Source organism: Nicotiana tomentosiformis, chromosome 5 (genome assembly GCF_000390325.3).
Source record: "Nicotiana tomentosiformis chromosome 5, ASM39032v3, whole genome shotgun sequence".
Lineage (NCBI taxonomy): Eukaryota > Viridiplantae > Streptophyta > Magnoliopsida > Solanales > Solanaceae > Nicotiana > Nicotiana tomentosiformis.
This window is the reverse complement of record NC_090816.1, coordinates 123,612,892-123,627,450: the sequence shown is the minus strand read 5'-3', so window position 1 is coordinate 123,627,450 and position 14,559 is coordinate 123,612,892. Positions and strand designations below refer to the sequence as shown.

Sequence of the window (14,559 nt, the reverse complement as noted above, 5' to 3'; positions counted from 1 at the left end):
GCGGGTTGCACGCCGCAACGAAAATTTATTGAGGAATTATATTGTTGGGACGGGTTGCACGCCGCAACGGAAATTGATTGAAATAATAATTGGTTATGACTGCCGAGTTGGATTCAACTATTAAAATGAGTTACCTGATTTATTTCTATTATTGTTGTTATTATTATTATTGCGTACAGGTTAATGTAAGTGACATGTCTTAGCCTCGTCACTACTTCGTCGAGGTTAGGCTCGACACTTACTGGGTATATGGGGTCGGTTGTACTCATACTATACTCCGCACTTCTTGTGCATATTCCGGAGTTGGTCCCAACAACGTACTGTAGATTGTGCTCGGATTCAGCTACCAGCGGAGACTTGAGGTATATAGCTGCCCAGCGTTCGCAACTCTGAAGTCCCCTTCTACTTTATTTTGGCCGCGTGTTTTCTTCGATACATCTTTATTTTTATTTACACCATTGTTTGTATTATTCTAGAAGCCCGTGCACTTGTGACTCCAGTTCTGGGATGGTATTTAGACATCGCGATTATTATGGATTATTCGCTATATTTCAGACTTTATTTTCGCATTTTTTTCTTTGTTATTAATTAATTCAAAATTGTGTTAAAATGGCTAATTATATTCTAACGTTGGCTTGCCTAGCAAGTAAAATATTAGGCGACATCACGGTCCCAAAGGTGGGAATTTTGGGTCGTGACACTTCTGCATACTTATGAAATACGAGTGGACCCTCTACCTGATCAAAGCAAATGGGATGTGCCACAACATATAGCAGAAGAAGTTGTCCTGCCACCTACAGGAAAAAGGCAACCAGGGAGACCTCAAAAATAAAGATACAAACCATATGATGAAATAAAGGCAAAGAAGTATAATGTTTCATGTGGCAACTGCGGACAAGAAGGGCATAACAAGAGATCTCGTAGGAATGGTCCAAAAAGAAAATAAGAATTGATGTAGTTTAAAGAAATTTTTTTTACTGAGAACTCTTGATGAAATAATGTGACTTCGCGCATAGCAGGAGCTTAGTGCACCGGGCTGCCCTTTGTTTTATATATATAATTGGTAAATTGTATATCCCCGTGTAATTACGTTGAAACTTGAGTAGGGAGGGTAAAAAGGTTTCATATAGTGTATGGCTTGATAAAAATCCCAAATAAAACTGTTGTTTAGAGTTATTATTACATCCTAGATATATACATGAAATTACAAAGAGGAGAAAATGGACGGAATGAAAAAATGTATATATGCTGATAGCACAGAAGTGAAATCGGATGAACTTTAATTTCTATCATTTGAAGTGTTAAACAAGTATATTCAGGTATGAATATCGAGAACAAAATATTGTGATTACAAGGATCTTAAGAAGGTCCTAGTTTAGGAAGTGCACTGCACAACAGCTCCCTAACAACGTAATTATACAACAAAGAAGAATGAAGTTTCCTTGAGATGAGCAACAAATGGCAGCTCAAATTTTGATGGAGTCCACAAGTAGGTTAATAATGTGAGGTTTTAAGACTTTCTCCGGATGAGTGTATCCATCTAGATTGTGTATATATGTAACCTCAACAATACGAGCAAGATTGAGAATAGGAGTTAAAAATTCTGTAGAGACGGGAGTGGGCCTAAGAAGTCCTTCATTAATATCTTTCCATGCTGTCTCAGCCATATTTTGAAATTTAGCCATTGCCTCTTTTGTTGATATACCATAATCTCTCATGCAGCACTCAATTCCAGTTGCAATTTGTCCCCTGCTTTTCTCAACCTAGAAAGCAGATAAATTAAAGGTTAGCTTTTATATTGCCTTAATTGTACTTTGTTTGTCCAAATCCCATATAATGATATAATTTCTTGAGATGCAAATCATACCTCGTACGTGGCTGTGTCATCGATAACTCGACATATAATTACACTAGCTTCAAGAATTTTTGGATTCTTTGACAACCACTCAAAATCTTGCTCCGTGGCAGACTTCATGCCCAAATACGATGTTGTCGCGAGGTAGTAATATGTGGTAGTTGCTAGTGCATTGCTTAGGTATTCAGAAACAGGTGGCATATATCCTTCAATAAACCATGTTGACTCGACATTATAATTTCTTACTACTTCTTTCATCTGTGAATACAAAACATATATGTGTTCAAGTGTTAGAAAATATTGATTGAACTGTATCAAGTTTCTAATCACTAAAAGACGAACACAAGGTAAACCAAAGTGAGAAATGGATTAAGGAAAAAATGTATTTCGATAGTTAAGTTGCTCGAACATACTCTTTCTATTGCATGGCAGACAATATGAGATCTTCCGGCACTAGACAATTCCTTTTCATAATCCTTGTAGAGATCTAGAATAGCTTTATAACTGATTTTCATGTAATCAGGAAGCCGATCAATTTCGTTGATATCCCATCTGCAGGATGACAAAATTAAGGTGAATTCATGCATTTTGAAAGAGCACAACTATAATGAGTAGAAATTCGTCTTAATCTTTTCACGACGACATTCACTATCAAGGAATAAGTGAATTGATGAAGTTCATACCTTTGTATGGCATCTGTGTATGCCTCAAGTTCTTTAACTGTACCGTAAGCATCAAAGGTGTCATCGACAATCGAAATCATTGATATGGTCTTAACGAGCATGACGCGAGCTTGAGAGTATTGAGGCTCAAAATAAACTCCTAATGCCCAAAAGTAGCATTCAACTACTCGATCTCTAGCATATGGAAGTGTTGTTACAAAATCCAAATCTTTCCACCACCTGCAGCATAAGAAATTAACATGAGTACTTGAGATATGATGAATCAAAAAGGATTCATCGTTTTTATATATCGCACCTTGATACTTGAGCAAGTTCTTGTTTGTGCAACATCTGGAGCAAGTTGAAATCCAATTTGGCAAATCGAAGTAACACATTATTCTTCGATTGTTCCTTGTCATAGATTGATGAGATGAAGAATCGGGTCTCGACTCTAGGAACACCCTTGTGCAAACATTGCTCAAGGGCATGTGTCACTTGCTCCCTAAGTGGAGATTTCAAATGTGGAGCTGCAGATTCAAGATGGATAGTGGAGAAAGCAAGTGCGTCTTCTAAGATATCGTCAGCATGAGTCCTTACATGTGAAGCTTCATACAAGTTTAATAATCCTAAGACATCACTAGCAAGAGACTCCTTGAATTTGCCATTTTCATCTTGGAATTTGCTGAAAATTTCTGGTATTTCAAGAAAGAAAACTCAAGATGAATTAGCCTTCTTCCAATAAATGGATAATAATTTTAACAACTTCATGATGAACTTACCAGGAGAGATGTTGAAACCGTGTTGCCTGAGCAATCGAAATTGAAGTGCAGAGGTGCACAAATCATTGCAGTTTGAGTTTTGGTTGTAAATCTGATCCAAAATCTCATCAATTTCTTTCTCAAAGTGGTAGGATATACCAAGGCGTTCAATAATGTCAATCAAATTCAATGTATCGGCCAATTTCCTTCCGGTTGCTAACAGCATACTCCTCGTTTGTTCCTTCAATGCTTCAATCTCTTGAGCATATATATACTTTTCCGCAACCTATATGTAATGTACATTAAACTGAAATTAGCAAAATTAATGTTGTTCAACATAAATAAACTACCTGATTATCAATGGAGAACAAACTATAAATATAAATAAAGAATACTAGTATTAGTTAAATTACCTGATTATCAATGGAGAATGAAAGGAACTGATCACCCCAGAGACTAGGGGAGAAGTCGGCGACGGGGCGAACAATCTCTTCTTCATAGTTTGCAACTGCTGCTGAGGCCATTGCTAATTAAAGATGAGTGTATTTTTACTTGTTCTTTTAAGTTTTAAGGAAGAAAGAAAGGAACTCTACTTAAATGGAAGAGAAGGGACAAGTATATATAGTGGTGAGAGACTAGTTAATGTAATTGATCAAAAGCACCTAATCATTTAATTTCCCAGTTGCCTTACTAGACTTTACACTAGCTAGCAGCCTTTTGATTCATTGTTGGCGTCTGGGGTCTATTGATCCAGTTTCCCAAATATTTTATTTATTTGTTTCGTCAACTGAATAATATTATTTAAAAAGGCACAAAATAAGGGAGTACTGTAGAGTTGTTTCCTGGAACTATCAAATTCCTATTACTTTATTTATAAAACCTAATGTCATTGTTGCGGCATAAATTTCAATTATTAATGCAGAGTCCACTTTGATGAACTTAAAGACTAGTGTACGTAGTATTTATTTAGGTCAGTTTAGAGTTAAATTGACTGGATGGTCTAAAAGTTAATCAAACAGTTTTCACGAACCAAGGTTTTGTCGAAATTGTAAAGGTCCAAAATTGCAATTTCTCACAACAAAGACGTTTTTTGAGCGAGTCCCACCGCGAGGTGTACTGGCAGGGCATAAGTATCGTGGAGCATAAGCCCTGACATTCACCTAGGCAAAGTGTTACAAAGCAAAGTGTTATGCTTTGTTTTCTCCACACAAAAAAAAATGAAATTTTAAATATATTAATTTCAAGTTAGTTTTTGAATTTAAAATTTCTTTTGGTATCGCTCTAGTTTTTATATTGTTTTGATGACATAGGTATAATGTATCTTTACGCCTTTTATTTTTTCAAGTAAAAAAAGTTGCATGGTCGCGCGCGCATGCGCATACACACACACACACACATTTATATATATATAAGTAAAAAAAGTTGCATGGTCGCGCGCGCATGCGCATACACACACACACACACACATTTATATATATATATATATATATATATATATATATATATATATTAATTCTATAATTTTCTTTAACTTTTCACAATTTTAGTGTATTTTTCTGATTTATATAATGATTTTATAAATTTATAAAATATAAAAATAAAACACCCATGGGGCTTACACCTCGCTTCGTGTTAGATAAAACGCCTCATCTTTCGCTCATGCCTTTTTAAATACTGATTTTAAATAGACAGTTTTACCCTACAATAGTTCTAATTGAAATTTTAAACTTTCAAGTTACTTTGGTAATATATATAAGTAGTTTACGTCTTTTTACATCTAATTCGTAAAGCTTTGGTAATATATAAGTAGTTTACCGTCTTTTAAAGCTTTCTTTTTACATCTAATTGGTACACCAATTTGGAAATACCTATTCTTGACCAATTTTGTAAAAGGGATTTTGTTTACTTCCTATACACTATATGAAACCTATTTATCTAAATTATCCCAGTTTTGAAAATTACCCGCCATAAACATGTTTTCCCTACAAAAATTATACAATCATTTAAAATAGACTCCTTATTTCCGCGGGCTTCTATTTTTAGCAGTGGCGTACGCAAGATTTTTCATAAGCGGTGCCACATTTAAAAATGAAAACGAATATTGAATCATAAAGCTACTAATTAACGATAATAAATATTTAATGAAACTTCACCATAAGCATAAATATTCTATCTTTTAATTCTTCATCATTGTTTGTTTTCAAAACAGGAAATGTAGTTGTGGACAATTCCAGCTTGATGAACCTCCTTGTCCACATGCTTTGGTGGCTTTGAGGCATAGAAACGAGTCTTATGAAAACTATTGCTCTTTTTATTACACGAGGGAGAGACTTCTTGTGATGACCCAAAAGGTCATCTTTAAATTTAATAGTTATTTATGTATTCTTAGACCTCAAATAGATTCATTGTTCCTCGACTTGCGTGCGCAGTCCGTATAATTTTCCGAAAAGTATTTATGAAAAATAGATTAAAATGTGAAATAGAACTTTAAAACTCAACTGAGTTGACTTTTGTCAATATTTTTAGCAAACGGGTCCGAATCAGTGTTTTGACAGTTCTGGTAGGTCCGTATCGTGATTTGGGACTTGGGCGTATGCCCGAAATTTAATTTGGAGTTCGCTAGCTCAAGTTATGGCCATTTGACGAAAATTAGAAATCTCAAGGCTAAAGATTTTCAAAGTTTGACCGCGAAATTGAATTTATTGATATCGGACTCGGATTGAGATTCTGAAAATTTGAATAGCTCAGTTATGTCATTTATGACTTGTGTGCCAAATTTGAAATCATTCTAGATTAATTTAATATGTTTCGGCACGAGTTTTGTAAATTGAAAAGTTTGAAACTCATAAGTCTGAATCGAGGTGTGAATTATAATTTCGATGTTGCTTGACTTGATTTGAAATCTCAAGTACGTCCACATTATGTTACGGGACTTGTTGGTATAGTTGAACGGGATCTCGAGTGGATCAGAGAGTTTCGGGGTGAGTTTTGAGCGAGTCCGGGCATTTCGGCACTCTACTGTTGTTCTGGAACTTTTGGAAGTGCGGGGGCACACTTTTGAGTGATGAGGCAATGGAAAAAGTGCGGACCGCAGAGCAGAAGTGCGGACCGCACAATTCTGCCTGCGGCCGCACAATTCTTCCCACGGCCGCACAATTTTACTCGCGGCCGCACTCTAAGGGAGTGTTGCAGCATCGATGTTCTGACTTCGGAGTCTTATATATTTTAATCGATAAGGAATTTGGAGATGATTCAAAAATGAAAGTTGTAACCCTTTGAATCTAGTTTTCAGAAATTTATAGCGTTAATCATTTGGAGATTTGTAGGGAAAGTTATGTCTTTAATGAAACCTGGTAGTGCAGTCACTATTGAAGTGCGGCCGCACAATTTTGATCGCGGCCGCAGAACCCGGGATGTGCGGTCAGCACAATGAGGGGTCTCATTGTGTATTATAAAACCGAGGGTTTGGGTATTATTTCACATTTGGACTTTGGGAGCTCGGTATGTGACGATGTTTCGTAGGTTTTTCAAACAATTCATTGGGGTAAGTGTTCCTTTTCCTATATTAATTATATTTCATGATTCCATTCATTTACATCATGAATCCGTGAATTTATGGAAGAAAAATCAGATTTTTATAAAATCTTCCAAAAATATAAAATTAAGATTTGAAGATCAATCTGATGTCGGAATTCGATAATTTTTATATGGTTGAACTCGTATCGGAACGGGTGTTCGAATTTCGTAGTTTTTCTAGGATTCGAGACGTGGGTCCCACTGTTGATATTTTAGATGAATTTTAGATTTTAATCCGGAAATTTTTTTAATTTCGTACGGTATTGATTCCTACGATTTGTATTGAGTATATTGAAATGTTTATGACTAGATTTTAGGATTTCGGACACAAATTCGCGAGGCAAAGGTTTTTTGCAATCTTGAATTTGTTTGCAAAGCGAGGTAAGTGTCGTGGTTAACCTTCGCTTGAGGGAATAGAACCCTTGAATTATTGGTTATGTGAAATTCATGTGAACGACGTATAGGCGAGGTGACGAGTGTCTATACGTCGTCAAATTAATTGGTTGCCTAATTATTTGAAAATCATAGATTATTTTAAATCATGAATTAATTATTATATTAATTATTTCTCTCATATTGCTTGCTCAATATTATGCCTTGAATCCATGTTATAATCGTTACATGTTTATTTGACCTATGTGATTAAATTTCTACTTAGATGTAGTATATTAGAAATTAAATTGTCTATTTTCTCCTTGATTTTCACAATTAATTGCTACTTGTCATTACTTGTCCCTAAATAATCTATAAATATTGTGTGCATTGTTGCCTAATAACTTCTTACTGAATGTGGTATTTATTGGAGTATTTTATTATATTTAAGAGTTGTTAAATTATATTATTGGAGCGGGTTGCACGCCGCAACGGAAATGAAAATTAATATATTGGGGGATCGGGTTGCACGCCGCAACGGATTATATTTTTAGTTTGTATTGTTGGAGCGGGTTGCGCACCGCAACGGAAATTGATTGAGGAAATAAAACTGAATATATTGAGGGATCGGGTTGCACGCCGAAACGGATTGTATTTTAAGTTTATATTGATGGAGCGGGTTGCACGCCGCAACGAAAATTTATTGAGGAATTATATTGTTGGGACGGGTTGCACGCCGCAACGGAAATTGATTGAAATAATAATTGGTTATGACTGCCGAGTTGGATTCAACTATTAAAATGAGTTACCTGATTTATTTCTATTATTGTTGTTATTATTATTATTGCGTACAGGTTAATGTAAGTGACATGTCTTAGCCTCGTCACTACTTCGTCGAGGTTAGGCTCGACACTTACTGGGTATATGGGGTCGGTTGTACTCATACTATACTCCGCACTTCTTGTGCATATTCCGGAGTTGGTCCCAACAACGTACTGTAGATTGTGCTCGGATTCAGCTACCAGCGGAGACTTGAGGTATATAGCTGCCCAGCGTTCGCAACTCTGAAGTCCCCTTCTACTTTATTTTGGCCGCGTGTTTTCTTCGATACATCTTTATTTTTATTTACACCATTGTTTGTATTATTCTAGAAGCCCGTGCACTTGTGACTCCAGTTCTGGGATGGTATTTAGACATCGCGATTATTATGGATTATTCGCTATATTTCAGACTTTATTTTCGCATTTTTTTCTTTGTTATTAATTAATTCAAAATTGTGTTAAAATGGCTAATTATATTCTAACGTTGGCTTGCCTAGCAAGTAAAATATTAGGCGACATCACGGTCCCAAAGGTGGGAATTTTGGGTCGTGACACTTCTGCATACTTATGAAATACGAGTGGACCCTCTACCTGATCAAAGCAAATGGGATGTGCCACAACATATAGCAGAAGAAGTTGTCCTGCCACCTACAGGAAAAAGGCAACCAGGGAGACCTCAAAAATAAAGATACAAACCATATGATGAAATAAAGGCAAAGAAGTATAATGTTTCATGTGGCAACTGCGGACAAGAAGGGCATAACAAGAGATCTCGTAGGAATGGTCCAAAAAGAAAATAAGAATTGATGTAGTTTAAAGAAATTTTTTTTACTGAGAACTCTTGATGAAATAATGTGACTTCGCGCATAGCAGGAGCTTAGTGCACCGGGCTGCCCTTTGTTTTATATATATAATTGGTAAATTGTATATCCCCGTGTAATTACGTTGAAACTTGAGTAGGGAGGGTAAAAAGGTTTCATATAGTGTATGGCTTGATAAAAATCCCAAATAAAACTGTTGTTTAGAGTTATTATTACATCCTAGATATATACATGAAATTACAAAGAGGAGAAAATGGACGGAATGAAAAAATGTATATATGCTGATAGCACAGAAGTGAAATCGGATGAACTTTAATTTCTATCATTTGAAGTGTTAAACAAGTATATTCAGGTATGAATATCGAGAACAAAATATTGTGATTACAAGGATCTTAAGAAGGTCCTAGTTTAGGAAGTGCACTGCACAACAGCTCCCTAACAACGTAATTATACAACAAAGAAGAATGAAGTTTCCTTGAGATGAGCAACAAATGGCAGCTCAAATTTTGATGGAGTCCACAAGTAGGTTAATAATGTGAGGTTTTAAGACTTTCTCCGGATGAGTGTATCCATCTAGATTGTGTATATATGTAACCTCAACAATACGAGCAAGATTGAGAATAGGAGTTAAAAATTCTGTAGAGACGGGAGTGGGCCTAAGAAGTCCTTCATTAATATCTTTCCATGCTGTCTCAGCCATATTTTGAAATTTAGCCATTGCCTCTTTTGTTGATATACCATAATCTCTCATGCAGCACTCAATTCCAGTTGCAATTTGTCCCCTGCTTTTCTCAACCTAGAAAGCAGATAAATTAAAGGTTAGCTTTTATATTGCCTTAATTGTACTTTGTTTGTCCAAATCCCATATAATGATATAATTTCTTGAGATGCAAATCATACCTCGTACGTGGCTGTGTCATCGATAACTCGACATATAATTACACTAGCTTCAAGAATTTTTGGATTCTTTGACAACCACTCAAAATCTTGCTCCGTGGCAGACTTCATGCCCAAATACGATGTTGTCGCGAGGTAGTAATATGTGGTAGTTGCTAGTGCATTGCTTAGGTATTCAGAAACAGGTGGCATATATCCTTCAATAAACCATGTTGACTCGACATTATAATTTCTTACTACTTCTTTCATCTGTGAATACAAAACATATATGTGTTCAAGTGTTAGAAAATATTGATTGAACTGTATCAAGTTTCTAATCACTAAAAGACGAACACAAGGTAAACCAAAGTGAGAAATGGATTAAGGAAAAAATGTATTTCGATAGTTAAGTTGCTCGAACATACTCTTTCTATTGCATGGCAGACAATATGAGATCTTCCGGCACTAGACAATTCCTTTTCATAATCCTTGTAGAGATCTAGAATAGCTTTATAACTGATTTTCATGTAATCAGGAAGCCGATCAATTTCGTTGATATCCCATCTGCAGGATGACAAAATTAAGGTGAATTCATGCATTTTGAAAGAGCACAACTATAATGAGTAGAAATTCGTCTTAATCTTTTCACGACGACATTCACTATCAAGGAATAAGTGAATTGATGAAGTTCATACCTTTGTATGGCATCTGTGTATGCCTCAAGTTCTTTAACTGTACCGTAAGCATCAAAGGTGTCATCGACAATCGAAATCATTGATATGGTCTTAACGAGCATGACGCGAGCTTGAGAGTATTGAGGCTCAAAATAAACTCCTAATGCCCAAAAGTAGCATTCAACTACTCGATCTCTAGCATATGGAAGTGTTGTTACAAAATCCAAATCTTTCCACCACCTGCAGCATAAGAAATTAACATGAGTACTTGAGATATGATGAATCAAAAAGGATTCATCGTTTTTATATATCGCACCTTGATACTTGAGCAAGTTCTTGTTTGTGCAACATCTGGAGCAAGTTGAAATCCAATTTGGCAAATCGAAGTAACACATTATTCTTCGATTGTTCCTTGTCATAGATTGATGAGATGAAGAATCGGGTCTCGACTCTAGGAACACCCTTGTGCAAACATTGCTCAAGGGCATGTGTCACTTGCTCCCTAAGTGGAGATTTCAAATGTGGAGCTGCAGATTCAAGATGGATAGTGGAGAAAGCAAGTGCGTCTTCTAAGATATCGTCAGCATGAGTCCTTACATGTGAAGCTTCATACAAGTTTAATAATCCTAAGACATCACTAGCAAGAGACTCCTTGAATTTGCCATTTTCATCTTGGAATTTGCTGAAAATTTCTGGTATTTCAAGAAAGAAAACTCAAGATGAATTAGCCTTCTTCCAATAAATGGATAATAATTTTAACAACTTCATGATGAACTTACCAGGAGAGATGTTGAAACCGTGTTGCCTGAGCAATCGAAATTGAAGTGCAGAGGTGCACAAATCATTGCAGTTTGAGTTTTGGTTGTAAATCTGATCCAAAATCTCATCAATTTCTTTCTCAAAGTGGTAGGATATACCAAGGCGTTCAATAATGTCAATCAAATTCAATGTATCGGCCAATTTCCTTCCGGTTGCTAACAGCATACTCCTCGTTTGTTCCTTCAATGCTTCAATCTCTTGAGCATATATATACTTTTCCGCAACCTATATGTAATGTACATTAAACTGAAATTAGCAAAATTAATGTTGTTCAACATAAATAAACTACCTGATTATCAATGGAGAACAAACTATAAATATAAATAAAGAATACTAGTATTAGTTAAATTACCTGATTATCAATGGAGAATGAAAGGAACTGATCACCCCAGAGACTAGGGGAGAAGTCGGCGACGGGGCGAACAATCTCTTCTTCATAGTTTGCAACTGCTGCTGAGGCCATTGCTAATTAAAGATGAGTGTATTTTTACTTGTTCTTTTAAGTTTTAAGGAAGAAAGAAAGGAACTCTACTTAAATGGAAGAGAAGGGACAAGTATATATAGTGGTGAGAGACTAGTTAATGTAATTGATCAAAAGCACCTAATCATTTAATTTCCCAGTTGCCTTACTAGACTTTACACTAGCTAGCAGCCTTTTGATTCATTGTTGGCGTCTGGGGTCTATTGATCCAGTTTCCCAAATATTTTATTTATTTGTTTCGTCAACTGAATAATATTATTTAAAAAGGCACAAAATAAGGGAGTACTGTAGAGTTGTTTCCTGGAACTATCAAATTCCTATTACTTTATTTATAAAACCTAATGTCATTGTTGCGGCATAAATTTCAATTATTAATGCAGAGTCCACTTTGATGAACTTAAAGACTAGTGTACGTAGTATTTATTTAGGTCAGTTTAGAGTTAAATTGACTGGATGGTCTAAAAGTTAATCAAACAGTTTTCACGAACCAAGGTTTTGTCGAAATTGTAAAGGTCCAAAATTGCAATTTCTCACAACAAAGACGTTTTTTGAGCGAGTCCCACCGCGAGGTGTACTGGCAGGGCATAAGTATCGTGGAGCATAAGCCCTGACATTCACCTAGGCAAAGTGTTACAAAGCAAAGTGTTATGCTTTGTTTTCTCCACACAAAAAAAAATGAAATTTTAAATATATTAATTTCAAGTTAGTTTTTGAATTTAAAATTTCTTTTGGTATCGCTCTAGTTTTTATATTGTTTTGATGACATAGGTATAATGTATCTTTACGCCTTTTATTTTTTCAAGTAAAAAAAGTTGCATGGTCGCGCGCGCATGCGCATACACACACACACACACATTTATATATATATAAGTAAAAAAAGTTGCATGGTCGCGCGCGCATGCGCATACACACACACACACACACATTTATATATATATATATATATATATATATATATATTAATTCTATAATTTTCTTTAACTTTTCACAATTTTAGTGTATTTTTCTGATTTATATAATGATTTTATAAATTTATAAAATATAAAAATAAAACACCCATGGGGCTTACACCTCGCTTCGTGTTAGATAAAACGCCTCATCTTTCGCTCATGCCTTTTTAAATACTGATTTTAAATAGACAGTTTTACCCTACAATAGTTCTAATTGAAATTTTAAACTTTCAAGTTACTTTGGTAATATATATAAGTAGTTTACGTCTTTTTACATCTAATTCGTAAAGCTTTGGTAATATATAAGTAGTTTACCGTCTTTTAAAGCTTTCTTTTTACATCTAATTGGTACACCAATTTGGAAATACCTATTCTTGACCAATTTTGTAAAAGGGATTTTGTTTACTTCCTATACACTATATGAAACCTATTTATCTAAATTATCCCAGTTTTGAAAATTACCCGCCATAAACATGTTTTCCCTACAAAAATTATACAATCATTTAAAATAGACTCCTTATTTCCGCGGGCTTCTATTTTTAGCAGTGGCGTACGCAAGATTTTTCATAAGCGGTGCCACATTTAAAAATGAAAACGAATATTGAATCATAAAGCTACTAATTAACGATAATAAATATTTAATGAAACTTCACCATAAGCATAAATATTCTATCTTTTAATTCTTCATCATTGTTTGTTTTCAAAACAGGAAATGTAGTTGTGGACAATTCCAGCTTGATGAACCTCCTTGTCCACATGCTTTGGTGGCTTTGAGGCATAGAAACGAGTCTTATGAAAACTATTGCTCTTTTTATTACACGAGGGAGAGACTTCTTGTGATGACCCAAAAGGTCATCTTTAAATTTAATAGTTATTTATGTATTCTTAGACCTCAAATAGATTCATTGTTCCTCGACTTGCGTGCGCAGTCCGTATAATTTTCCGAAAAGTATTTATGAAAAATAGATTAAAATGTGAAATAGAACTTTAAAACTCAACTGAGTTGACTTTTGTCAATATTTTTAGCAAACGGGTCCGAATCAGTGTTTTGACAGTTCTGGTAGGTCCGTATCGTGATTTGGGACTTGGGCGTATGCCCGAAATTTAATTTGGAGTTCGCTAGCTCAAGTTATGGCCATTTGACGAAAATTAGAAATCTCAAGGCTAAAGATTTTCAAAGTTTGACCGCGAAATTGAATTTATTGATATCGGACTCGGATTGAGATTCTGAAAATTTGAATAGCTCAGTTATGTCATTTATGACTTGTGTGCCAAATTTGAAATCATTCTAGATTAATTTAATATGTTTCGGCACGAGTTTTGTAAATTGAAAAGTTTGAAACTCATAAGTCTGAATCGAGGTGTGAATTATAATTTCGATGTTGCTTGACTTGATTTGAAATCTCAAGTACGTCCACATTATGTTACGGGACTTGTTGGTATAGTTGAACGGGATCTCGAGTGGATCAGAGAGTTTCGGGGTGAGTTTTGAGCGAGTCCGGGCATTTCGGCACTCTACTGTTGTTCTGGAACTTTTGGAAGTGCGGGGGCACACTTTTGAGTGATGAGGCAATGGAAAAAGTGCGGACCGCAGAGCAGAAGTGCGGACCGCACAATTCTGCCTGCGGCCGCACAATTCTTCCCACGGCCGCACAATTTTACTCGCGGCCGCACTCTAAGGGAGTGTTGCAGCATCGATGTTCTGACTTCGGAGTCTTATATATTTTAATCGATAAGGAATTTGGAGATGATTCAAAAATGAAAGTTGTAACCCTTTGAATCTAGTTTTCAGAAATTTATAGCGTTAATCATTTGGAGATTTGTAGGGAAAGTTATGTCTTTAATGAAACCTGGTAGTGCAGTCACTATTGAAGTGCGGCCGCACAATTTTGAT

The 14,559-nt window shown here is 35.5% G+C and overlaps 2 protein-coding genes across 2 annotated transcripts; both read right to left on the bottom strand.

The window, feature by feature from the left end:
• Positions 1–1,259: 1,259 nt before the first annotated feature.
• LOC138891640 (5-epi-aristolochene synthase) lies at positions 1,260–3,862 on the bottom strand. The gene is made up of 7 exons (XM_070175287.1): positions 3,689–3,862; positions 3,297–3,561; positions 2,834–3,209; positions 2,539–2,757; positions 2,269–2,407; positions 1,868–2,113; positions 1,260–1,763 (listed from the first exon to the last, which is right to left on the bottom strand). Exons 1-7 carry the CDS (start codon positions 3,797–3,799, stop codon positions 1,467–1,469), a joined length of 1,653 nt encoding a protein of 550 aa, XP_070031388.1. The 5' UTR covers positions 3,800–3,862; the 3' UTR covers positions 1,260–1,466.
• A 5,295-nt stretch (positions 3,863–9,157) lies between these two features.
• Positions 9,158–11,760, bottom strand: LOC138891639 (5-epi-aristolochene synthase). The gene is made up of 7 exons (XM_070175286.1): positions 11,587–11,760; positions 11,195–11,459; positions 10,732–11,107; positions 10,437–10,655; positions 10,167–10,305; positions 9,766–10,011; positions 9,158–9,661 (listed from the first exon to the last, which is right to left on the bottom strand). Exons 1-7 carry the CDS (start codon positions 11,695–11,697, stop codon positions 9,365–9,367), a joined length of 1,653 nt encoding a protein of 550 aa, XP_070031387.1. The 5' UTR covers positions 11,698–11,760; the 3' UTR covers positions 9,158–9,364.
• Between the last annotated feature and the right edge of the window lie 2,799 nt (positions 11,761–14,559).

Excerpts from the sequence above, each read along its gene's own strand:
- LOC138891639 (XM_070175286.1), bottom strand. The coding sequence starts at position 11,697 with ATGGCCTCAGCAGCAGTTGCAAACTATGAAGAAGAGATTGTTCGCCCC. Across the intron at positions 10,012-10,166 it reads TCTGCCATGCAATAGAAAGA|ATGAAAGAAGTAGTAAGAAA; the intron begins GTATGTTCGAGC and ends TTGTATTCACAG. Across the intron at positions 9,662-9,765 it reads ATGACACAGCCACGTACGAG|GTTGAGAAAAGCAGGGGACA; the intron begins GTATGATTTGCA and ends TCTGCTTTCTAG.
- LOC138891640 (XM_070175287.1), bottom strand. The coding sequence starts at position 3,799 with ATGGCCTCAGCAGCAGTTGCAAACTATGAAGAAGAGATTGTTCGCCCC. Across the intron at positions 3,210-3,296 it reads CGGTTTCAACATCTCTCCTG|AAATTTTCAGCAAATTCCAA; the intron begins GTAAGTTCATCA and ends TTGAAATACCAG. Across the intron at positions 2,408-2,538 it reads TACACAGATGCCATACAAAG|ATGGGATATCAACGAAATTG; the intron begins GTATGAACTTCA and ends GTCATCCTGCAG.